We start from the raw sequence: 26,675 nt of genomic DNA, 5'->3' as shown, positions 1-26,675 counted from the left end.
ACATTGGGCTGGACGTTGTCGGGATGTATAAGCTTGCGTGGTTCAATGATCTCAAGGGCTGTGCTGACTGGGGCACATACCCCTGGCAGATTCAACCATGTCAGAGAGGTCTTGGGTGAGAGTCCTGACAAAAGTAGTCCAAACATTTTCCTGATCTGGAAAATCAGTCAGGTTGGGCAGAGGACCAGCAACCTTTTCCCATAAAAATAATTGCTACGGAAACTACCTCAGTAACGAATGCTATCCGGGATCACTCCAGTGCGACCTGTGACATCCCTGACGAGAGTTTTCTCCACTGGGATGGAACGACTATGACTGCTTCAGGAGGGGGACATGGGGGGGACCCTGAACACCGCAACACCGCAAAAATAATACACAAACACCGCATCACTGCAAGAAAATTTGATGAAACACCGTCACCGCAATATTATCAAGTTACTTATCAATAAAAAACGTATTAGGATTGGGTTAAAGATTAAATAGACAATATTTGGCTGTATTTTGTTGTAAATTTAACATATAAGGGCGGATTAACGAAGATAACAGAGATATTATAAAATGTAGGCTGCAAGTGTTAGACAAGAAACCGTAACACCGCTAATAATTTCGTTTCACCGAACACCGTAGGTTAAAAAACACAAACATCCCACACCGTAGGGTTTGAGATCACCGCAACACCGCAAGATTTAATTTGATTCACCGCAACACCGCATAAAGAAATGGGCAACACCGCAAACCCCCATGTCCCCCTCCTTCAGGTGAAAGCCGCAAGGAAGCCGGGAGCACGAAAAGGTCACATGAAACATCTCTCCTTACACCCAAAGACTACTTAAATATAGGATGTTAGAACATCAGCAGAACAATGTATATTTTGTATGCCATCGGAAAAACAGTAACAGTTATGAAGGAAATGAGAAGGTGCAAACTAAACTTTCTTGACCACAGTGAGGTAAGGTGGACAGGTTTTGAGAAAGTGAGGACAACGACAGAAGAGACAGGCATCTACTCTGGACATGATTTCCTGTCTGGAGGTCAAAGATGTATAGCAGACACACCAAGCTAAAATCCTCAAGTGCTGTGTGACCTCTGTTTTCCTGTACGGTGCTGAGATGTGCCCCCTTAAGTCAACAGATATCGAGTAGCTAGACATTTTCCATCGAAAATGTCTAAGAAGAATCCTCGGAATATCCTGGCCACACACCATCTCTAGAGAGACCCATCACAGAAACTGTGAAGGTCAGGCGATGGAGATGGATCGGTCATATCTTGAGGAGAGAAAAAGACAACAATTGCCGAGTTTCTCTCACTTGGACGCCGGAAGGCAAGAGAAGGCGATAAGGCGAGGACTCAAGATTACGTAAAGAATAACTGCGGTGAACGTAAAGAATCTGGCTGGATTACACTAGCTGGAATGAGGTGGAACAGCTAGCAGAAAGACCGTGAAGGATGGAAGACGTTGCTGGACAGCCTTATGCTCCACTTACAGGATCGAAGAGGATGAGTGTGAGTGGGGGGAGGTGAGGAGGCTAATCTGGGCGTGGCTCAAGCTTTTCTCTTACCCCCCAAAGCGACCATTTTTCTTTTCTGATCGTCTAGACCGACAACACAGTACTGTGTGCGACCCTAAGCGCTACATCCTCCTAGTTAGGGGTTTGTTCTAAGCAGGTTTGATGCTATCTTTTCAAATTTCCCTTGGAAACCTATCACAACCCTTTATCCAACCAGCTAGATTGGTCCCCAGTCTGTAACCTCAAAAAACAAACTGAGAAAATCTGGGAACCAATGACATCAAAGCGGTCAGTCGAGTGTGCGCAGGCTCGTGAGTGGGAGAATCGAAGAAGAGTGTTAGAATGATTCCGAATAAAATGTACATTTTGTAAGCTTTGATTTGGCGATCATACACATTAAAAATGACTTAGAGGAAGGAAATACCGCGAATCAACATGGCTTCGGTCAAGGTAGCTGTCAGAGTGAGGCCCCTTAACAAAAGGTAGGGAAATAAATTCATGTGAAGTCAGCTTATGAATTTTGCCGTTCACAAAGACACCGGTATAAAATTCCCAATGTTCGACAGTGTAAATATCCTTAAAATGTCTTCTTTTTATTTTTTAAGGGAGCGTGATATGGCAGCTAAAGTTTGTATTCATATGGACAGAAAGAAGACAACAATCTCCAATCCTACTGTAAGTGAATCTTTGTATTTTACTTCGTTTCGACGTAGGTGTTTACTGTGGGTGCCCAATTCAATTCGGTGATGAAATTTACATGTAACTCGAGTTTTAACTTTACTTTTAGGGCGAAGATAAAGATTTTTCATACGATTTTTCCTACTGGTCTGCTGATAGTTCAGACAAACATTTTGCCTCACAAGAGCAGGTAAATTATTTTAAAATAACTACACTTTAAATTTAAATTTAAACCCTGCCGAAGGAAGTTTTCGTGCCTAGTGATTTCGAGAATTTCGAACGTCATTTTGCATGTATAATGAAATATTGTACACACACTCACGTAATTTAGATAGCAGCGATATATACAAGCTTACAATCCTCAAGTTTTTACTAGTTAAAGGATCTTTTAAAAACTGAGAATACACACTTGTATTTTTTGGACTCAAGCTGTTGAGAACAGTATGTTGCCCTATTTATATTTATTCTATGGTCCTGCAATTTTGATTTGTCTGAATTTTTGGTCATTGGCTGTTTTGCAAGTCAAATTGATTAAGCAGAAACAAGAGAATATTTTTTGTATAAGAGTTTCCTTGGTGGTATGCGATGTTTGAATTTTAAAGAAAACAGTATTTGTAAGAAAATAGAATTGAATTATTTTTTGTCAGGAATCAAAACTGAAACTCTCAAGCTAGCAGGAGTTTAATTATCATGGCTGGGTATATGCATGTATGTTTTAAAAGAGTACATCAAGAAGGTGTTTTGTGTTTGATACAGTATTAAAAAGCATGTTGACGGTTGACGATTGTATAAAATTGGCGATTGTTTATACAGAAACAGACTTTGATTTCAATATAATTTAGTGTTTCGTATAAAATGTGTGCAGTGACATCAACAAATCAAGCGAATTCACAATGTAAATAAATCTGATCATAAATATTTTATGTACTAGTTAACCATCCTTTCAATTAGTAAGAGGATCGCATTGGTACAATTGAATTACACAGAATCCACTTAAAAATGACACACATAATCTGATTATGTTGTGCGTTTAATGAATGGATCATAAAGAATAAATTGCAAGAAATACCTGCATATTGAAATTTACTCTTTGTTATCCAGATGAAAATTTATTCAGATCTAAATATAATCCAATATTTTTATATTTCAGGCCACATTTTAAAATATTTATTTATTTCTTTACAGACATTGTTTAATTTATCTTTTTGATATACTCAGAATTTTTTTTTATGATTTTGAGGCTTCAGAAAGTTTTAAAGGAATTCATTTGATTTCATAAAAAATTTTCCCCACATCATCGGGGAAAACTAAGCTTGGAATTTTAAGGAAATATAATTGTTGTCTTTTCAATCTAAAATAATTACATGTTTATGTACACATGATTGTAACAAAAAATTTAAGTAGGTGGCTTATTGTTGGAGAAGTTGGTTGACTCTGTTTCTTTTTCATAAAAATCGGAATAATAGCCCACCAAGATAAAGCAGTGGACTGTGATTTTATCCAGCAGCCACCTTCTTTTGTCAACCATGTGTACACAATTTACAACTAATAAGAGTGAGATCATGCCTGTATACATGTACATGTAGACATCTGAATTGATTATTTAAATTAATGAGCTGTGAAAATTTGACTAAATTAAAATGATAGTCAGTGTACTGATAATGACTCGAAAATAAATGATTTTCAGCATGTAGCCTTCTTGCTGCATACATGTAGTTTGCAGTCCTTTTTGTTTAAATTCCGTATTGTATTTCTCTTCATATGTATATGTCATGTACACATAAATTCAGAGTACATATCATTATTTATATTATTGGAAATGTTGTTAAGTTTGTCAGTAACAAATAGGCTAATTCTGAGATGGCTTTTGCGGCTGTTTTGAAGTGATGTGCATATCAAAACCTTTAATATAAATTATATTACTATTATACTACATGTATAAGCCCATTTTATATGAATGTTTAATTTGCACCAGCACTCATTTTTTTTCAAAAAGGTGAAAAGTTATTTGGAAAAAGGCTGATAATTAGCCACATATGAAGTGCACACTATAGTTTTGTCTTAGATAAGCAAATTTAGACTTCTAGTCTTTCTGCTTTCAATCAATATTTTGCTTTGTTCACTTCAAAGTGAAAACCATGGAAATTACACCAAAAAGGTACATCACTTGCACTGCATGAACAGTGTTTTTAGTATTGTCACAGCCGGTATTGTCAACTTCATATTAAACAAGCTTTTATGCATAAAGTAATCATGTAGATCTATGTACTTAAAGAGCTATATCTACATGTATAACATTTTTGTTTGTTTTTCCTTGACAGGTGTTTGACGATTTGGGAACTGACGTCATCCAGGCAGCATTTGAAGGTTACAATGCATGCATTTTTGCTTATGGACAGACAGGTGCTGGCAAATCATACAGTATGATGGGACAAGAGGTTAGCTGATATTATTGTTGTGTTGCACTTGTCAAAAGCCATAAAAAACTCACTTTATAAAATTTCTCGATTAGGCCGTTGGAGTAAATTCTAATTTGTTTATTAATGGTAGAATCCTGATTTTTCAAACTTTCAAGAAATTGGGGGTAAAATTGCAGTGTTAGGCTTGCAGTGTAGTGAGGCAAATCTAAGGAAAATGGCTTTTGGTTTGAATAATCAGAAGGTTTGAGTAATCAATTGGTGTACTGCACTGTTATAGGTGGGGGGGGGGGAGCTTAATGTAAAGGATAAAGGAGGGTGTTTAATAAAGCAGCCAGCAGGCTTAATTCAGATCACACATTAGTTTATAAAGTATGTTTACCATAAGTTTATGTAAATTTCTTCCAAACTTTTTAAGTGTTTGTATCAGCCTATGCCTAACATGTATCCATTTTGTTCTTCTTAAAAATATTGTTTTGGCTTACTACAAATTTTTAGGAAGGGATTCATAATAGAGAAATGGACCTACTACCCGATATATCAAAATCATTAATTTCAACATTCTCCCCACCCCCCAAAGAAAAACATCCTCAGCAAAGTCTCCCAATTACTTTTACCTGGAGTACTCTACACATGCACATGCATGCATGGGAGGCGCGGTGGCCTAATGGTTAGTGCGCTCGCCTCCGAGTCGAACGGCCCAGGTTCGAGGCCTGGCCGGGGCGCTGCGTTGTGTTCTTGGGCAAGACACTTTACTCTCACAGTGCCTCTCTCCACCCAGGTGTATAAACGGGTACCGGCGAATTTACTGCTGGGGGGTAACCCTGCGATGGACTAGCATCCCATCCAGGGGGGAGTAGCAATACTCCTAGTCGCTTAATGCTACGGAAACCGGGATAAGCTCCGGCTGTATGAGCCACTAGGCTCGAAGCAGACTTTACCTTTTACTCTACACATGCACACACAGTTGTTCTAACTTTTTCTCTTCATGTAAGCTAGGTGTAACTCAGATGTCTTTCTATTTGTTTGGAAAATGAAAGAAATGTTTATTACTGTGCAGTAATTTGTGGTTATTTCTTTGCAGTCTGCACCTGGGTTGATACCAAGAATATGCCAGGTAATAATACAAATATATATTTTTAAAAAACTGCCAACTTCTGTCTTGTCAGGAGAGAGTATGCCTTGCCAGGGCTATACATCTAGGTGAGACAGTTTTTTTAACTATTACGCAGCTGCCAGGATAATGCGAGCATGAACCTGAGAGCAATGTTTCCAACAGAAAGGGTTAAAGAAACTGTCACAGAAGAGGCATCTTGAAAAATTTAGCCCAGTGAACATTTTCAAGTGCATTTATTTATAAAATAATTTTGTTCTCCATTTCAATCTTCCCTTGGCATATTGATCCTTTATTCCTATTGCAATACTCTATCTTAGTAAAGCATTTTTAGTAAAAAAGAAGTAAAGTAAAAAGAGTAAGTAAAAAAAAAGAATGGTTGAAGTATTATCAAATACATGTACTTTAAACTACAACTTTGGTATGCACAGACCAATGAGTTTAATACTCTTATTTTACAGGGTCTGTATACACGCATGGAATCTAGCGCTGATGATAAGACTGAGTTTAGGACTGAAGTCAGGTACATATCCTATGGCTAGTGTGACTGCTGTACTACCTAGTACTTAGTTTAATTATAGTGGAGTTCCACAGCGGCCCAAAGAGCAGCAGAGTGCGTGGAGCCCCATAACCACAGGGAATGTACACAGAAATAGGAGAACCATACATTTGAGTTTCATTTTCATCATGCACACGAATTGTATGTACGTACATTTACCTTCGGAAATCCAGAAAAAGGTTAATGTCAAGGTTAACATCAGCTAACCTCTTTGATACTGGGCATCCACGCTATGGTCAATTGACAGCTGTCACATGTATGGTTTTGTTAGTTGACCGCTGACCAGATATTCCGTTCTTGAAATAAATATGAATTACATGTTAATACCAGTATTAATTAATAAATTGTGTTTTGTTGTCATTATTGGAAGAAACACTTGACTTGTTTTGATTGTAATAAAAATATTTAAGATATGATTGTTAATGCATAAATTTATTTTTTATAATTTTTAATAATTTGATAGTTATCTTGAAATATACAATGAGAAAGTTGGTGATCTGCTGCGGCCAGCCAAAGGAAGAGAGAAATTCAATCTCAAAGTGCGAGAACACCCCAAGGAAGGTCCTTATGTACAAGGTATGTTTCAGTGGTCGACTGAGTTTCTTCCTTATTTGTTAGTAACTTTTATTGATCAATTAAGTTGTGGCGTTTTTTTTTTATTTATTTTTTTATTATTATTATTATCATTACAAACACACAATAATTACAACAATACAATAACTACAACACTAACGGGCTCTGCCTACACTAATTACAATACAAATATTTGTAGTTGTTGGTGTTTACAACCAGTTTCATTCTTGTCAGGTGTAGAAGAATGATACAGTGTAGTCCTTTTATTAGTAGCATGTGTTTAATTTTTCAGTATGTAAACCAAGTTTGTTTCTTTTTTCAACCTTTTTTTTTTTGTATTTTGTGGATTTTTAGATTTGACAAAGCATGTTGTGAAAGACTATGAAGGGATAGAGAGTTTAATGGACGAGGGAAACACAAACAGGTAACAAGTGATAACATTACTTAATTCAGTAAAATAACAACCTGAAGAAAGGGCCAAAAGCTTTTACCGGTAAGATGCTAGTATTTAAATCAAGTAAGAGGTGCAATGGCCTAATGGTAAGTGTGCTGGACTCAAGATTGAATGGCTGAGGTTCAACCCTGGCCAGGTTCATAAGGGGTGTTGAATGGTAAATGCGAGACTTGGCAAGACGGCGAGACTGATATCTTTTCTGCGAGCCCGAGACCTTATTAGCCTTGCAAAAAAAATTGAGACTCCGAGAAGGCATCAAAGAAAACTTCGAGACGACGAGACCCCTCTAATTTGCCTAAAATTCTGTGAGACTCGCCTTTTTTGAAGGACCATTCACCACCCCTTTTATTGTCTTGTGTTCTTGGGCAAGAACTATTACTCTCATTACCCAGGTGTAAAAAATTGGTACTGGCGAATTTAATGCTGGAGGGGTAACCCTGCGATGGAAAAGCATTGCATCTTGTGGGGGTGGGGTGGGGGATAGTAGCAATACTCCTCTTCCCTTCATGCTAGGATAAGCTTCAGCCTGATGGGTCACTAGGCTGCGATGGACAAGCATCCCATTTGAGATAAGCTCTAGCCTGGTGGGCCATTAGGCTCAATACAGATTTTACCTATTCAAATCAGTAGTTTAGGGTGATTCTGTATATAACATAGTTTCAGTATAATTATGTAGTTCACAAAAAGGTCAGTGCCAAGATTACCAACAAGGCAGATTACCAACCTTGCTTGAACAGATGTTAACTGTAAGGTTTTGTTCACATTGCAGGACTGTAGCCTCCACTAACATGAATGATGTGAGCAGCAGGTCACATGCGATATTCACCATTTTATTCACACAGGTCAGTAAACCGACTGATTCTTACATAGTTAGTAAACTATGCAACAGTTTGCAGGAACAACAGGTGGTAAAAGTTTATACACGATGTCTACCCAGTGATTAGTAATAAAAAACTGTGTGTGACTGCGTAAGCAGATGTAATAATACATGTAATTAATATAATAATTATAAATAAACAATGAAATAAATTATATTAAACAAATAAATAAGTAAAAAAAGAACTTGATTTTATAATGAAATTAAACGCTAAAATATTGTTAAAATTCATTTTTAAACTTTAAAAACTTTAAAAAAGTAGACGACGTTTCGGCGCTGCTCTACGCCATTATCAATCAAAAGAAGTGATAGTTAAAATAAGAATATATATAACGTGAAACAATAAAAATAGTTGTGTGTCCTATGGGCATAATACGTAAAGTAAAACAATGGAAAAACTAAAAGTTCTAATTAAAAATAGGAAAGTGTCAAGTAAATAATTTGGCGCGGATAGAGTCACTCTGGGTGTTCAGGGAAGGATTAATGTCCCTGATGAACAGCATTTCATATACTAGGCAGTCAAACTTCTTCTGCATTTCTTTAACACTTTGAAAAGGTGATTAATCTTTGCTCCTTTGCTGCCATGTTGTGCCTCAAGGTGTCTACCGATCGCAGAATAACGGTGCTCACTAATGCGTTGATGTAGGTGTCAGGCAGTAAACCCGACATAATTTGCATCGCACAAATCACATTGAAACAAGTAAACAACGCATTGTGTGTTCACGATCGGGGGCTTGTTTTCCTTTACGCACAAAATCTGTGACAGTTTTCTGCTGGTAAAGACGGGTTTGACATCGATGTTGATCTTGGATCCCAGAGAATGAATTTCTTTGCGGACGCGATTAGCTGATCGTTGATCTTTAAAAGGCAATGAAATGTAGACAGATGGCTCTGATGGGGCTGCGGCGTGCGGTTCTGTATTAGTTTCTTGCCTGAACTTGCGTATTGTGGAATCGACTAATACGTTCGGGTAGTGTAGTTTTGAAAACATGGTGCGTAACTTGTTGCACTCTTTCGTGAAGGCTTCTTCGGTGGAGGATAAACGGTGCGCCCGATCAACCATTGTGTTTACCAGGCCTTTCTTGTATCTGTTATCAACGTGGCTTTGAAAATGGAGCAGAAGGCCCGTTTCAGTTGGTTTTCTGTAGACTTCCGTTTTTAGTGTGTTGTCGTTTCTCGTGATTAGTGTGCCGAGGAATGGAATAGAGCCCTCATGTTCAAGTTCCATGGTAAAAGACAAACTAGGATGGGCACCGTTAAGTACTTGTAAGAAATCTAAAGCCGCATCTGTGTTGGGCATTTTGACCAGAGTGTCATCAACGTATCTTCGATAGAATGACGGGATCATGTTGTTTTGTTCCAGTTGGTTCTCTATATGGCACATGAAAACATTGGCTAGTAGAGGGCCAAGTGGCGAGCCCATAGCTACACCGTCTGTTTGCTCATACAGCTCACCGTTGAATTGAAACAGCTGATTGGACGTAGCGATTTCTAATAACTCAGTCAGTTGATGCTTTTGGAGTTGCGTACTATGCGTCTTATTAAACCAGTCATCTTCAAAAGCTTTGTCGACAAGAATGTCAATTGTTTCCTTCAGAGGAACATTTGTAAATAGTGCAGATACATCATAGGAGACAAGGATGTGGTCAGATTCGATAAGAGTGTTCTTTATCTCGTCAGTGAAGCTGAAAATATCATTAATACAATATTTGTTGGTGGATAGTGGCTTCAATTTCTCCTCTAACCATTTTGCCAACGGGAAGTTGTATGTGCCAGATGCAGATAAGATTGGTCGCATGCAGAGCCTTTCTTTGTGCGTTTTGGGGAGGCCATACAGATGTGCTAATCTAGAGCTTTTGGGGCAAAGTTGGTCGGCTGTAGCTTTCGGTAGAATCTGATGGACCTTTTCGCGGAGTTGCTTTTCTTTCTCTAAGAGTGGATGAAAGTGTTTAGGAGGTCTCCCTCTGGACTTTGGACGATGTTGATCGATGTGGATAAATTTTGTAGAATCGTTGATCGAGGCCTCACTCAGTAGACGAAGGTACTCGTCTTTGTCCATTATTACGACACCCGAGCCTTTGTCCGGTTTGGAAATGATAATGTTATCTCTTCGTGTTCCCTGAACACCCAGAGTGACTCTATCCGCGCCAAATTATTTACTTGACACTTCCCTATTTTTAATTAGAACTTTTAGTTTTTCCATTGTTTTACTTTACGTATTATGCCCATAGGACACACAACTATTTTTATTGTTTCACGTTATATATATTCTTATTTTAACTATCACTTCTTTTGACTTGATAATGGCGTAGAGCAGCGCCGAAACGTCGTCTACTTTTTTAAAGTTTTTAAAGTTTAAAAATGAATTTTAACAATATTTTAGCGTTTAATTTCATTATAAAATCATTTTCTAAATCTCTGCTGTTACGAACCCAAAAAAAAAAACTTAATAAATAAAAATTACGTTGGCATCTTACACATAGTGGCTCTTCCGATCCCAATGATTTCAGATCGAAATAGAATTTAATTGTGTTGTACATATAAAAGAAACACTAGGTCATGTACATCTAGGATTTTTAGTATTCTGTTGATTTATTTTGTTTTGTTGTATTGCAGGCCAAATTCTATACAGACATGCCGAGTGAAACTGTCAGTAAAATCCACCTGGTTGACTTGGCAGGAAGGTCAGACAACCATTAATTATTATACAAATACACTTACTGATCATTGAAAAAACAGTTTCATGTGCAGTAATAGCCTGCGAATACAGCCGCCTCTCATTCCCTCCCGCTACTACGTGCGTAGACTTGCACCAAGTCGCCCTCTATTGGCGAGCAAAGCGAGCCGAAAAGCGTCGTGAGGTGACGACCGCGAGGATTTTTTTGAGAAAGTCTACTACGTGCGTTTCGCACATAGTAGCAGGAGGGAATGAGAGGCGGCTGTATTCGCAGGCTAGTGCAGTTAGACCTGAACAAGACTTGATGCTTTTTTGGTAAATCCTCATTATAAATTGAAAGTTACTGACTTTTCAATCAAAACAATAATTATTAAACAAGCACATAGGAGATCAGTGAAACATTTTGGGCTATGCAATTAATTTTAGCAACCTGAGGTCCCAGGTTCCAAATTTAGCTTGTGCTTAGAAAGCAAAGTTTTCATCTGGGAGGACCAGGTTTTGAGCCTAACACACTGACCACTTGAAGTATGCAGCCTCCTTGATGAGGTTGATTTTTGAAATCTTGTGATGATTAACAGTTCTACAAGTACGAGAATCATAGTTGAAGAACAAGTGTGTCTGTGTCTGACATACAAATCTATTACCCTTCTGCTAACATCTTTGTTTCTTCTCATAGTGAGAGAGCAAACTCGACTGGTGCCACAGGAAGCAGATTAAAAGAAGGAGCAAACATCAACAAATCTCTTGTCACATTAGGAACAGTTATTTCAGCATTAGGTAATTAGATACTTTCTATGCTGGACATTTCAAGGCAGTTACAAAATTGTACACACACCAAACTACATTGTAAACAATACTATACACCTTTTACTTAATAACAGCTATATTAGTGATAGTAAATGGCATCGATATGAATTGTAACAACACCCTGGAGGATAGTTAGGAGGATTAAGTGGTTCATGAAGACAGTGTTATATACCTGCCAACTCTCACGCCTTAGGCATGAGTCCCACGCCTGCGAGTTGAAAACTTCGATCTCACCCCAACTTACGCTTACAAACCAATTTCTCACGCCTAGTTGAAAAATGTGAGTTATTACAACCATAAATAGCACACTTTCCAAAAATATGTGAACTGAAACCAATGTGAGAAACGAAAACTCTGTGTAAACCGAGTTAATGACGATACTTTTTCTGAAATCTCGGAGTTTTGACAAGAAAAGCATTGAGAATGTGGTCCTGTTTAGCAAAACACGTCCTGAGACTGACTTCGGGATATGTTTGGAACGTCTTCGAAATACTTCGGACATCTTCGGGAACCTTCGGAAGTGGTCGTTTTATCTCTGGAAATCTTAGCACTCTCAGGATAAAAATCTCACGCCTTTCACCCGGAAAAGGTGGCAGGTATAGTGTTACTCAGCTTTACATTTACATTGCGAAAACTTGACAAATAATTATTGCCAGTGAGTCACCAGACTAACAAATGCCAGATAAATATTCATTGAATTATATTGTTTGTATTTTTCATTGTAGCTGAAGCAAGTGAAAATTCCATCCATAAGCATGATGCCAAGAAGAAGCTGTTTATACCATATCGCAACTCTGTCTTGACATGGCTGCTTAAAGACAGTTTAGGAGGAAATGCCAAGACAATCATGATAGCAGGTTAGGATAAATAATTACTATCAATAACAGCTTTTCTTAAGGTGGCTCAACTGGATTTTTTAGGGGTAACACCGCTCAAGTTTGAGAATTAACTACGTCGACATTAACAATGCTATCGAAAAACGATCACCACAGTTGTATTAGATAAAGATGAAATTTTGTTATGATCAGTATTATATTGACATCGGAGTTGCCATAGCGATGAAATGACGTCATTATGTCTTTTACTTTCGCTCGTATTACTCGGCACCAGGAGATTTTTACAAAAATCGCTCAAAGGAGCTTGTACCACACATAGCTGCCTCGATGTTGGCAAAGTTTGAACAAATTCTGTGAGAGCGTTTTCGAAATATTTGAGGATGAAGTTTTCGGGGCTATAAAAACAGTCAAAAACATACTAACGAGAAAATGGGGTAATATCTAAAGAAAACGACGCGCCTGTGAATTGCAATTTCATCTTATAGTTGTTTGATTTCATTTAAAATCGTGTGTAAAACAGTAATGGGGATTGCTTTGGTCGATTGCGAGAAAAAAGAATTTGATGAGCGTGCGTTCAGGTGCTCTTGTTGCCATTTTTGTTTATAATTTGGTCTATGCCTTCAAAAGTGATAATAAATTAAAAACCGCTCGATGATTTTTTTTTAAAATTTGACAAACTCGAGGTTTGTCATCAATTGATAAAGCTTGCAAGTTTCAAGCTCATTGAAAACATTTAAGGCAGTAAAATTGGGCCTCCAATGTACTGATTTTTTCTCGCAGATTTCGTCTTTACAAGCGAGTGTCCTCATTATTCACGGGTATTGTTTTCAAGTTTCATATCCACGTGCACGACTTGAGCAAAAAATTCATTTGTATTAAATAGGACGCTCGACTGCTTTCCGAACAATTTTCCGAAATATGCTTACATTGCTTAAAAAATTGTAACAGCATTTGTCGGGCTATTGATGTCAAGGGCCTCTGTCCAGAAATCGAAAGCTATTATTCTGCAGATATTGTCATTGCTATTCTCACCCCAAGGAAGATTAGCATGCTTCGGAAAATGTTTCGGAAAGCAATCGAGCATCCTGTTTAATGCAAATGAATTTTTTTACTGGAGTGGTGCACGAAGATATGAAACTTGAAAACAATACCCGTGAATAATGAGGACACTCGCTTGTAAACATGAAATCTGCGAGGAAAAAATCATTACATTGGAGGCCCAATTTTACTGCCTTAAATGTTTTCAATGAGCTTGAAACTTGCAAGCTTTATCAATAGATGACAAACCTCGAGTTTGTCAAATTTTAAAAAAAATTCATCGAGCGGTTTTTAATTTATTATCACTTTTGTAGGCATAGACCAAATAATAAACGAAAATGGCAACAAGAGCACCTGAACGCACGCTCATCAAATTCTTTTTTCTAGCAATCCACCAAAGCAATCCCCACCACTGTTTTACACACGATTTTAAACGAAATCAAACTACCATAGGATGAAATTGCAATTCACAGGCGCGTCGTTTTCTTTAGATATTACCCCATTTTCTCGTTAGTATGTTTTTGACTGTTTTTATAGCCCCGAAAACTTCATCCTCAAATATTTCGAAAACGCTCTCACAGAATTTGTTCAAACTTTGCCAACATCGAGGCAGCTATGTGTGGTACAAGCTCCTTTGAGCGATTTTTGTAAAAATCTCCTGGTGCCGAGTAATACGAGCGAAAGTAAAAGACGTAATGACGTCATTTCGTCGCTATGGCAACTCCGATGTCAATATAACACTGATCATAAAAAAATTTCATCTTTATGTAATACAACTGTGGTGATCGTTTTTCGATAGCATTGTTAATGGCGACGTAGTTAATTATCAAACTTGAGCGGTGTTACCCCTTGAAAATCCAGTTGAGCCACCTTAAGTCTTCCTAAAAAGTAAAAAGCTTTCTTTTGATCGTATTGGATGACATGTAGCACCCAGGGGGGGGGGGGTACTCCGGCTTGTAAATGACTAGGATGATCAAAGGATTTTTTTAGGTTTGAAATTTTTGATTCCGGGATTTTTTTGGGGGGGGTTGGAAAATTTTGCTAGTATTTTTTTGGGTGTCTTGATTTAAATAGGGGATTTTTTTGGGGGGTATTAAAAACGAGCTTGCCTGCCTTGGCGCGTCCTTGGCATATTTATGGTATGATGAATAAAAAAACATGAGCGTTCAATTTTTTATGATTTTCTTTGTGTTATATTATTGCCCCTCCTGGCAATTTAGGGGTAATTTGACAAGGGATTTTGGGGAGGGGGGGGGGTTATTTTTGGTCCAGGGATTTTTTTGGGTAATGTCAGAAGACTTAGGGATTTTTTTGGGTTCTGAGTTTGGCCTCCATTCGATCATCCCCGTCATTTACATGCCGGAGTACCCCCCTGGGATGTAGCATGGCAAATAAGGTGTCTTGCCCAAGAACACAGCATGAGGACTCAGTAAAGAATTCGTAACCATCTCATTGCCAAAATGGGAGGTGGATGCAGCGTGGCCTTTGGTCAGGGCACTAGACTTGTTTTTTTTGTTTTTTTCCCTGCGACTAGATGGATTGTGTTTGGTGGTCCCGAATTCAACACCTCCACGTTTTGTATATAGCCAGCTCCCACCAGTTGGGTTTAACAGGAGAAGTTTCTGTTTATTTACAATATTTATTTATTTGTAAACAACTGGGCCACCGTGCCTCCACTTGAAATTTCTCTTGAATTTCTTCTTGAAGACCTTGTTAGTAAGAAAATTTGGTTGTGGACCAATCATAAAAAGTCTCCCCTCTAGAGGCCCTTGTTAAGATTTATTCTTGTCGCCTGTGTGCTTTCAAAGTCTCAATATTGTAAGAAGTAAAGACCCTGTACATAGAGTTAATAGTACCCTTTTTGTTTTTTTATTCTTCACAGCCATATCACCAGCTGATGTGAACTATTCAGAGACTCTCAGTACCCTGCGATACGCCAACAGAGCAAAGAATATCATCAATAAACCCACAGTCAATGAGGTTTGTTATAAAGTTATTTAAGTAAGTGAGTGACTTCCAGGCAAATATTTTATGTGTTGTACATGTAACTTAGTGGATTATGCAAAGAATCAGCCATTGTTAGCCTTTTCAAAGTTCATTAGAGAACAGGCTGAGGCACATCCAGGAATCTGAGAAATGGGACAGAAGCAGTTACAGGGAAGATGAAATTTCTTACCATTGGCATAACAATCTAGTAGGAAAAAATTAAAAATCAAGGTTCGATCTCTACGATTTCTTGCATTCTGGTAGCAAATGTACCAACAATTCAACACTTCCTAGATGAAAGGCGGGCCGTGGCCCTTCTGTCCTCTAAATCTGCCTATGACAGGAATCCGAGTTTGCAATCTTAATTTTACCAAAAATTAAGAATTTTTTTTATTAGATTGGAGAGAATTAAAGGGACTTAATATGATCTTCATGAGTGTTCTGATTGATACACAAGTTTTAAAAGTATTTGTAAATTTGGGTTCATTCCATTTAGGATCCTAATGTGAAGCTTATCAGAGAACTGAGAGCTGAGATAGATCGACTCAAAGTGCTCCTGCAGGCGCATGGTCAGGTATGTGATTACTATAAATGGTGGTAAAATGTCGTAAAACCAAAACCAAAGTAATCACGCTGCTAATCACAAAGGACACAGACAATCCAGTAAACCAATCAAAACTCGAAGCAAATACACGCAGCCGGCACGAAGCGCGAGAAAAACGTATGTGAGTGAGGTACGATTGGTTGAGAAAGTGGCGCGAATTTTTTAAGCCAATCACTAATCGTACAAATACAAAGCAAAAGCATAATGCAAATACACTTTCGACACTCAAGTAAAAATCGCTCTAAGGAACCAATCACAAAAAGGGCTCACGCATCATGTCGCGGTATTCATAACAGTCTTGGATGCTGTTTAGAGCTCCTCCAAAAGTTCAAATTAATATCACTTTTTTCTTCCATTTCACTTATCTGCAGTTCTATTTTGAGTCCCCCAAAAGGTCATTTTCACGAAGGATAATCCATTAAGTAACGCATATTACAAATAGATACAAAGTCTTGTTTGGCAAATTACATGAGTAATTTTGAGAAGAAGACTCCAAAGAAGGATAGCATTTTGTGGTCAGTTCATTTCAGTTGATGCACTTTCTGTGATCGACACTTGTTGAGCTTCCATGTTCAAGTGACATGTCTTTCTATCTAGGATGGAGTTGGGGGGCTTGGTGCTGCTGAAGAATCGCAGATAAATGAAAGACTGCACCAGAATGAAGCACGAGTGGAAGAACTAACTAAGAACTGGACTAGCAAGTGGCGGGAGACCCAGAAAATTATCGAGGTAAAAAAATTAAGAGTTGTAAACACGATGAAGAGTTCCCTAAAGTTTCTTCATTCAAGTGTTAAAGACGCAACTGCGCGCTTTTGTGCCATTCAGCTTAAAAATAACTTCAGATGATCCTGTGGCGGGAAATGACGCTCGCCTGGCGAGCGGTCCGATTTCGGCGGGAAAATTGGCGTGACGTGTCTCTGATTGGTTCTTGCTCGGTTTTGAATCTTCGCGCGCAAATTACAACCAATCAGAGACACTGCACAGATTTTTGTGGAGTTACGTCAACAGTATGGATTTTTTTGGGCTTGACTTTCAGACGTCTCTTGAGAGGGGGTGGGGTGGAATTGAGCCCGGAAAGAAAGACGCTTGTTTATTAAGCGTACTAGATTTGCATACTGCGAAAGAACCTTGAAGACAACTTGGATTTACTAGCAAATTGTTGTTGCTGGGTAGTTAAACATATTTTGAACAAATGTATTTAGACGTCAGAGTGTTAAACTCTTGAAGGGAAGACTTTTTAGCTTGGCGAGTTAGTAAAGTAAAATGAGTATTCCTGTGTTAATTTTATTGACAAATGTTTACAACAGAAAAGTTACATTCTTCTATGACTGGAACATGAACATCTGAATGGTGTCCAGACGTAGACGAATTATTGACGAAGTGCTAAATTAATTTTTTGACAGGAGAGAGCTCTTGGCTTTAGATATGAGGGTGCTGGCATTAAAATGGAGTCAGAGCTGCCTCACTTGGTCTGCATTGATGATGACGTGCTTAGTACAGGAGTGACGATGTATCATCTGAAGGTAGCTTGGTAGCGCAGTAACATGTTATGAAGTGTTTAGTCTTTTCTTCATCGGAAACAGAGCAAGTCAATGGGGCTATGTCACGCAATTTTAGACAATTTCGGCACTGACCAACTGTTCATAGAATTAATTTAAAATATCACAATAACGGCTCAACACTGTAGAAGAACTCAAAAGAAACACAGAAAGGCCAAAAAGGGGCATGGATGGGCAAAATTCGAGAAGATTAAAACGGATTGCATTTTGGTCAACTTGAAAAACGTCGGCCCAACTTTTTTCAAGTTTATCTCAATTTGTACAAAAGTGTCATTTACAATGCTTGATAAAATCAACCTTGTTTGTTATGTCGCCGTGATTTTTGCTCTGTCAATTTAAAGTCCAGAGCTCCTAAGAGACCGTGACCTAGCCCCTTTAAAGTGAAACCTTTCTCATTAAAAATGCCTGTTTTATTTCACAGGATGGAATGACATACATTGGAAGAGAGGATGCCAACTTTAACCCTGATATAGGTTTGCGCAGATTCTTGTCTTGTCATAGACTTTCTAAAAGTTGTTCGCTTCTCGTTTCCGGCTTTCGCGCTTCGCACTCTGTGAGCTCGACTTGTAGGCAAGTCTAGTCTTGTTAATGAAAACAAATAAACGTAATTTGTTTTGCATTTTAAAACTTGCTATAGATATCTCATGTTTCTCTCTGGAAGCCCAACAGTGATCGACACGTAATTTCCCTTTACCTGAATTTTATAAAATGACTGAACATTGGTAATGAGAGTTTCGATGTAGACTATGTTACTATTCTGTTGATTTGCAGTGTTATCAGGGCCTGGTATTGAAGCTGAGCATTGCATCATGGAGAGTATTGAGGGAACTGTTATCCTGCATCCCATCGCCTCCCTGTGTCAGGTGAATGGGCTTCCTGTGGGCAAGTCACAGCGGATCAGTCAGGGTAGGTACTTCGTTATAGCACTCGAAGAGTTTCCGATTTTTATTATCCAATCAAAAAAGAGCACGGGCACTCACGAGTCAGTACTCCGAAAATGTCATGTGCCAGCGTGACCCAATAGGTGGACACCAGACGTCACACAAGTTTTTGTCACGCTTATGTGGACCGCTCAAGCTTGAGCATTGTTTTGATCAAAATTTAGTTGTTGAATGTCTTTTGTTCTTTTTGTAGGAGATGTAATTTTACTTGGAAAGACAAACATGTTGCGGTTTAACCATCCTCAAGAAGCCGCAAAGCTCAGAAAAAAGAGATACGTGAGTTGGTTTGTTGTTTTTTGGTCATCAAAGGAAAACGAACGTCGACTAATAAGCTGCTTTTTCTCCATTATTCTAGTATGAATCGATGGAAAATCTGGCGGATATTGGATCAGAACCAGAGAGGGAACCATCTTATATGTTTTACAATGCTGGGTAAGTAAAAACCTTAACATTTCGCTTCTTTGCTGTAAATCCTTCTTGGAGACGCAGCCTTTTAATAATTAGTTCGTCGCACTCCGGAATTTAAAGGACTACAGCCAGAGTCCTAGCCTTGCCATTGTGTTGTCCTCAGGAGAGACTACCCACGTGGAATCTATCATCTACGTCATTTAACATTTTACTGAGCTTTCTTGTTAATTTTGCTGTTTTTATTTCAATTTATATAGTTTGGAACTGGAACGCCAGTATCGTGAGGAAACACGTAGGATTGAAGAGCAAAGGTGAGTTAAGAGCGACAAAACGAATTTGTTAAATTTGGTTGACGTCGTTCCACTTCGTCTCTGCAAATGTATGCGTTCATTTGCTAACAGCCGGATAAACGTGATTGCCTGTCCCTGTCAGCTTGGCTTATTTGAGTTACACCGAAGATTACCAAAGCATGTGCGACAGTTCCGATGTTGAACCGAAGATTTCCGAAGGTTACCCTGCCGAAAACTTGCAAAGATATTCGAACAGTATCAGAATGTCAAATAATGTTACCCACTGTCTTCCGAAGATTGCCGAATATCGTCTGATCCCTTTGTGCTATGAAATTGTAATCGCATGTTTACCTCTCTTAATATACCAATTATTTTTTAATCATTCTTTTCATTATTATAATTTTTTTCCACAGGCGATGTCTTGAAACTCAACAGCGAGAAGCTGCCGACAAACTGGAGGAAGCAAGGTTCGTAAATACACTGTTTTTCATATTTTTATCAGTGTTGGCCCAGTAATGGCTCAGTATAACTTCGGTGTTAGTCCAGCATTGGCACAGTATTGGTCCAATCAGTTGTTCAGTTTTGTTTTCAGTCGGTAACAGCATTGTTTTGCTGGAATGCATTCTAGAATTACTCTATATTAAAAACATCTTGCATTTTGAAGTAGGGGACAAAAGCTAAGCTATAACTTATCCATATGGGCAAGATTCTCGGAAAATACGCAAAACTCTTCTTCTGTCTTCGCTAACTACGTAGTATTCTGCCAGAATTATTTGGAGATCCTTCGACAATATGTGAAGCTATTAAAAAGGTTTTGGATATTTTTTTTTTAGTTTTTAGTTAAGTATTTTAAATATTTTTAGCTTAGCATTATTAATAGTATTTTAGGTATTTTAATTGTGTCCCCAATTAGTCCATAAGGGCTAAACACACAGACACGGTAATAAAGTTTTTATCTTATCTTATCTTTTTATGACAAACATGTTCGTTCTTACCTCTACAGACGTGAGCTTGAGTTTCTTCGTTCCCAGCAACAGAGAGCGTCTGAAGTTCGAAGCGCGGAGGAAAGTGAACGAAGAAAGGAACTGGAAGCGAGTCACCAGCAGCTGGAAATTCAGAAGAAATACCTGGAGGAAATACGAGAAGAACAAGAAAATGCTCGCCAACGAGCTGAAGACGAAATACGACAGGTACATTCGGTTAAGTGTCACAAAGCCTGAAGGAAGGGTTTAGAGTTTTTTGGTAAACTTCTAAAAATTTCTTGCCCCCAAAATAAGACGCTCCCCAATTCCAGACAGAAAAATTCCTCCAGTATTCAACCAAAGTCTCTTCAAAAGATAATCCCGTCCGATACTACCGTCCCCCCGTCCCGAAACAACCCCCCCCCACCGCCATAAAATTCTTTTGAACACAAATAGGTAGCCTGTGTACAGCCTTCCCGCTCCGCCTTTGAGCGCAGCGGGAGGGCCGTACACCGGCTAATGAATAGGCCCAGTACTAGTTTTGTCTTTCGTTTCGACGAGTCGAATGTAACGTTGAAACGATTCGTTTCGTTGTTTGCGTGAATTGTTCCTTCCAATAATCCGTCTTCTCCTTATTAGTCAGTGAAACGACTTTTTTCTCTGTACGAGAAATGGGCCAATGTTTTGGAAAGCTACAGTCGCAATTTAGTTCACGCAATAGATTGTCACGTCACGCAGTACCCGTTGCGTGACCACCATAACGGCTTGCGAAGGTACATGGTCACTGTTTCCTAAAAACATACACGTAGGCACTTAGTAAGGTCGCTTCTCTGGCTTGAAAAAAGCTTTAAAAGCTCTAATCTAATCCAAGCTAACTCAAAAGGCTCTGTTTTCTTTTTTTAAAACAACCAGGTAAAAGAAAGGATTCGCCAAGAACAGGAAGAAGAGAAACAGCGACTAGAAGCTGAGATGCAGCGCTTGATGGCGTTGGAGGAAGATCACAGGAAGAAGGTTCAACTCAAGGAACAGGAGATGGGTAGGATAAAGGAAGATCTGGAGAAAAAATGGGACCGAGAGCGACGACAGGTACTGTGGAAACATTTTGGACTGCCTCGTTATCACGCTAAGTTACGCCCGAGGGGCGTAACTTAGAGAGGAAGATAGTGGGAGGGTGGTACTAGACTGGCTGTGATCAGTAGTCCCATAGTGTTAAGTTAGATTAGGCCGCTGTTTATTTTGAAGCTCGTTCCAAGAAAGAAACCTCAGTAGAATTAAAACGTGGGATGGCCAGTTGAGGGCGATCAGCCCGATATCAAAGATTTGATATCAAATTGAAAAAAGTCGGGCGGAGTTTATTAAAACCGGTCCCTTGGTTAAAAAAACTATCCCTTTGAAAATTCACTTACTATAACTTCTTCATCTCAGTGCTCTAGGCGCATTTTGTGTGTGATCAAAAATGCAGTAAAATCTCCGTGATGTACCTCTTTAAGTAACATGGTATTTAAACTAAAGGTTAAGGGCCCACTGACCAATTTCTCGCGCGTTGCTAAGGTGCTAAAAGAGCGCGCGCTGTATTGCGTGTACGGGTTACTCACGCTATCTGTACGCGCCAGATGTGCAAAAAAATTTCCTTTCGAGCACTTCTTCAAACTCGCCAAATAAGATGAAACAATAGGAACTACCGAAAAACTTCCTGACTAATAGTTGACTTCACATCTGAGAATCAGTCAAATTAAATTGAACCAGGAAAAGCAGTTTTTTTACACATGCAAATAATCTCAAAAGCGTACGCGTACAACTAGCGCGCGCACTGTTCTCTTGTCAGATGAATTACGCATGCGTTAACAAAATGATTTCCGGTTTGCAGAAAAAATCTAAATACTTGGCGGTCTTTAATTTGATTCACTTTTTTTCGACGTTATATTTTTCCGACCTGGGTCGGAAACATAACTAAGTATTCATTTGCTTAAATCATTGTTAATAAAAATTTTATGGACAAATCAATATTTTAAATCTCTCTAAAAAAATTATTTTCCATAATGAAATGAAACCCATACTTACCAAGATACAAAAACAAATAAAGATCATGACACCATGAATGATTTTCTGATAACATGCAAAAGATCAAAAATTTTAGATTTGTCACGTGATCATGGGCGTGGCCCGATGACGTCATATTTACGTTATGGACTGAGTAAAAGATTCAACCATAACTAAACAAGAAAAATTGCTAAAACTATATAACCGTGAATGTCCCTAGCAACGGGTCCAAATATATACGTCAGTGGGCCCTTAAGCGCCCTATTGTTGGGCTGGAGCATTTCCATCTGAAACGCTACACAATGGAAGTGAACGTTATAATATTTAAATGACCTAAAAACTTATGTCATTTTGATTTTCAGGTTGAAATGCAGCGGGAAGAAGTAGCAAAACTACAGCAGGAAATTGAAGCCAAATCACAAGAACTAGAATTAGCTGAACAGCAGGCTCGTGCTACTACCGAACGAAGCAGTACTGCGTCTTCTTCCGCGACAGTCAGCCCTTCCGTTAGCAATGACATGCTGCAGTCGGCTGCTGAACGCAGTGAGGCGGCAGCTGAAGCTGCAGCCGAGGCAGCAGCTAGGGCAGAGCCCGAGGAAAAGTCACAACTGGATGTGCTCCGTGAGCGACTGAAGCAGCTGGAAAGTGATTATGAGGACCAGCGGAAGGAGGCACAGAGGGAAGTGTCGCAAGCTAAGGAGTCGGTCCGGCGAGTAGAGCAGGAGACATTGGAAGGACTCCGCAGCCTGACCACTGGGAAGTCGGCTATAGAAGGAGAGTGGCGCCGGTTGGAGGAGGTGCAGAACAAGCACAAGCGAGCTCAAGACCAGGCCTACGCCAAAATTAGGGATGTGAGGGAAATGCTGGAGAATGCGGAGGAGGTGGAGGAAGCGTCGCTCATCGAGAAGGAGAAAATGATCATGGAGAGAAGAGCTGCAAGAATGAAAGTGGAGGAGGCGAGGCGAAGGTTGGAAGAATTGGAAAACGAGGATAAAGAAGGTGAGCTGACTGAAGCTGATTTCACGAAAAAGAAAGAACTGCTAGAATTTGAAACTCGCGAGGAGATCAAGGATATTAGAGAGGAACGAAAAATCTTGTCGGAACTCTTGACCAAACACCAAACGGCGCTTCAGAAAGCTACGCTGATGGTGACAGAGACGAAAACCAAGCTTGAGAAACACCTGGAGGGCGAGAAGATGATTCTTATGCCGCTAAGAGAGAAAGTTGAGAGTACGGTGCGGAATGAACTGGGACCGCTGATTCAGTATGAACAGGAGATTGAGAGGAGGTGTGAAGATGTAGACCGCGAGGCTAGAGAGCGCAAGAAGCTCATTTACAAACAGCGGCGGCGGATTGCGCTGCTGGAACGACAGCACAGCCAGGCGCTGCAGCAGGCGGAGAAAGAGACGTTGAACGAAGAAGAGCTAGAGGAATTGGAGAATGAAAGAGAAGCAGAACGAAGCCTAATTAGGAAAGAGAAAGTTCGACTCCTTGAACTGGAGAAGAAGCACAAGGAGCAGCAAGAAGTGGCCGAGCTGACGATCGGCGAAGCTGTGCAGGAGCTGGAGAAACGCAAATCAAGCGTGAATCAGCTGCTTGAAAGTGAGCGAAGAAAGCTGTCTGATCTAGAAGCTGTTCACAAGGAGACGTTGGAGCACGTGGAACAAGAATTAGAGCAGCGCTCGGAGATTCTGCACAGAGTAAAAGATAAAGTACAGAAGGACAAACGACAGCTTGCTAAGCTTGACGTGCGACAGCAGCGCTGCGCGGCCAAAGCTGCTGAGGAATTATTCCTCATGGCGGACTTGCTGGAGAAGGAAATGAGCGATAAAGGAAAAACAGATGAGCTTATCAGGATCAAAGAACAGAGGAAAAAACTGCAGGAGTTGGACAAACAGTTGAGAATGGCAGAGAAGCGTGAGAGAGGTTCTCGCGGGGACGACGAGCAGAACCCGCAATGCATTCTGCTGTAGACGCACAACGTTTCTTACTCGCTCGTGATTGGTTGTTTTTTGAGATGTTACTACCATATTTGGGAAGTCTGGTTCTGTCAATTACCAAAGATTGACCGATCATGAGCAAGTATTGAATTAAAAGTAAATCAATTTAAGTTGTCGATTAGGTAATTTTCTCAATTATTGAATTTAGTTTAAGGATTATTTGAGTTCTATACTTCCTTGCATATTTATAGCGAAGGATATTTCGCTCTTGTATATAAATGAATTGTGTCAGTGGAAGGCAAGGTTTCAACTAGACTATGTTGCTTAATGTGAAATTCGACGAAACAACTATTGCCCTTTTCGCATTTAAGCTAAAAATCGTCCAAGACCTATTTAATTACGGTGTAGTATTTTCTACTTTTGTGGCGAAGTTTTCTTTATGCCTTTCGTAACTGTTTTTTCATTAACATCCCTTTTGGTTAAAAAATAGGCAGATCTAAAGAAACAATATTATAAATTGCTAACAGAAAGATTTCTGTCGTAGTACTTATTATGCAGTTGTTGACGTAAATAGATAATTTAATTAAACTCTGGGAAAAGACTTACGCTATGGAACAGAAATGGTGACGGTCGTTCTTTCCAAATGCTATTTAATTAAAAGTAAACGTTGAGCTTGTTCATTAAGAAATTATATTTATTTCAACGATTTAATGTAAGATTTAGTTTATTTTTTATTTGAATCTTCTCGCCGATTAAGGTTAACAGTGAATTGTACAAAATGTATCGTCCCTGTTTATAGGGTGTCGGTAAAAAGGGAGTTGAGGTGTAAAAATATAATGTGTTATGATATTATAATGGGAATTATACCCTCATCAAATAAAAAAGTCAACTAGGCATATCCCAAGGATTTGATTTTAAGAACCCCCAGGGGTATTTGGTCTTTTTGGAAAGACGGCGTTTTTGAAGTCATTTTTGCCTTATGTAGAAATGTTCTCAAAAACAAAGGAAATCGAGAAATAACAGCTTACTAAGGTAAAATGTCGCAAAAAGGCAAGGTCAGGGAATGTTGAAAAAGATTATGAACGGTCCTCGAAAACAACTCTTCTTGCCCGAGAAAGGGGGGGGGGGGGGGGCAAATCCTTGGGATGTGTTTAAGGTTTGAAGGGGTGTTAATTAATGTGAAGTCTGCTTCACGAAATTATCAATCAGAAAATACTAATAAAATATAGATGTAAAATTAATGTTACACAATAAAGAAATGATGGGTGTCGAGGCCGTATCCGTTGTTATCTTATTGCTTTCGGTTTGGTTTAGGAGATTAATTTGTCCTCCCTTTGTAGAATGAAGAGAAGCCGACGGTCTTCATTCACTGTTCCCATTTGTGTAATAGAAAGCCTGTGTACGAGATTGTGCAGGACACGCGCGGTAGCGAAAGGCCCGCGAGAGACGCAAGGACCACTATAACCTCTCTCTATAATGTATAACCTTAAAATTCTGTTTTTCTTATTTGTTTCCTTACAAAGACCCTCGTTGCCTGGCTAGAAAAACAAATAAAAGAACCGGAACAAGTTTCCATCGCAGCCTTTTTTTGGGGGTGGGGGGGGGGGGGGGATGTCGCGCGACAATCCGGCGAAGGTCAGCGTTACACGGTAAGCGGTTGAGATTATGGTCGTTTTCAGGGAAAACTACACGGAAAGTAAACGTTAAACTGTTTACACACTCTTGTCTTTATTGCTTACTACGAAGTTTTTATATGGTTGCCTGGAACTGAAAACTACATATAAATATAGTTATTGCTAGGCGATGCTAAAAGCTTGCGTATTTTGTATTGAGATATCCTTTATGTACACACACTTTTCTATTTCAACTTGCTTGGCGTCCATTTGCTGTTTGCCTGTACCTACTTTCTCGTGCCTTCTTCTAAATGAAATCCACTCGGAAATGTTAATTCTTTTAACGGCTTCAACTGAAGAAATATGGAACGAACCTGCATGCTTTTGTCATTACTTCGCTGTTAGAGCTCTATGTAGTGTCTGAAAGTTCCCCCTAGTGCATAGCATTCTTTTCTCTGTTATAGTTCACTGCTTAGTACTTATTGGCCAAAACTGGTCAATTGGGACAATCTTAGGGTGTACTACCAGGCGATACTCGAGGTAGCGACAAAAGCAGCTTTATCCTGCAGTTTTTTTGTTGAAGTTAAGACGTTGTTTTAAAGCAAGGCCAAATCTTAAGCTAGCGCAAGCTCTACTTGTCCTCTGCTAAAGAGCGCAAATATAAACAATACAGTAAAAACCCGCGTGTAAGAACCTACTTTTTCAGAGTTTGGCAAAACAGGTTCTTGTATTATGGGGTACTTATTGACATTTTAGGCTAAGTAGGTTCTTTATTAGGTTCTTAATTTCTACAG

At 39.1% G+C, this 26,675-nt stretch overlaps 1 protein-coding gene and 1 pseudogene across 1 annotated transcript; one reads left to right on the top strand and one right to left on the bottom strand.

The window, feature by feature from the left end:
* Positions 1–1,824: 1,824 nt before the first annotated feature.
* On the top strand, positions 1,825–25,538 carry LOC144636670 (uncharacterized). The gene is made up of 25 exons (XM_078495860.1): positions 1,825–1,990; positions 2,114–2,183; positions 2,296–2,376; positions 4,508–4,624; positions 5,688–5,720; positions 6,179–6,240; positions 6,740–6,852; positions 7,204–7,273; positions 8,073–8,145; positions 10,797–10,864; positions 11,534–11,634; positions 12,390–12,521; positions 15,421–15,518; positions 16,021–16,098; positions 16,726–16,857; positions 17,532–17,651; positions 18,109–18,160; positions 18,459–18,593; positions 18,822–18,904; positions 18,984–19,060; positions 19,294–19,347; positions 19,740–19,793; positions 20,330–20,516; positions 21,201–21,374; positions 22,691–25,538. Exons 1-25 carry the CDS (start codon positions 1,944–1,946, stop codon positions 24,299–24,301), a joined length of 3,822 nt encoding a protein of 1,273 aa, XP_078351986.1. The 5' UTR covers positions 1,825–1,943; the 3' UTR covers positions 24,302–25,538.
* On the bottom strand, positions 8,609–10,240 carry LOC144635426 (uncharacterized; annotated as a pseudogene).
* Positions 25,539–26,675: the final 1,137 nt, after the last annotated feature.

The sequence above is a fragment of the Oculina patagonica genome, chromosome 13 (genome assembly GCF_052425735.1).
Source record: "Oculina patagonica isolate OP01 chromosome 13, crgOcupat, whole genome shotgun sequence".
NCBI lineage: Eukaryota > Metazoa > Cnidaria > Anthozoa > Scleractinia > Oculinidae > Oculina > Oculina patagonica.
The sequence above is the reverse complement of the archived record's forward strand: the minus strand, read 5'-3'. Positions and strand labels throughout refer to the sequence as shown.

What these genes read in the sequence shown, in the direction of transcription:
- LOC144636670 (XM_078495860.1), top strand. Translation starts at nt 1,944, where the DNA reads ATGGCTTCGGTCAAGGTAGCTGTCAGAGTGAGGCCCCTTAACAAAAG. An exon ending in GAGTTTAGGACTGAAGTCAG is followed by an intron (nt 6,241 to 6,739) that starts GTACATATCCTA and finishes ATAATTTGATAG; the next exon opens with TTATCTTGAAATATACAATG. An exon ending in ATAAACCCACAGTCAATGAG is followed by an intron (nt 15,519 to 16,020) that starts GTTTGTTATAAA and finishes CATTCCATTTAG; the next exon opens with GATCCTAATGTGAAGCTTAT.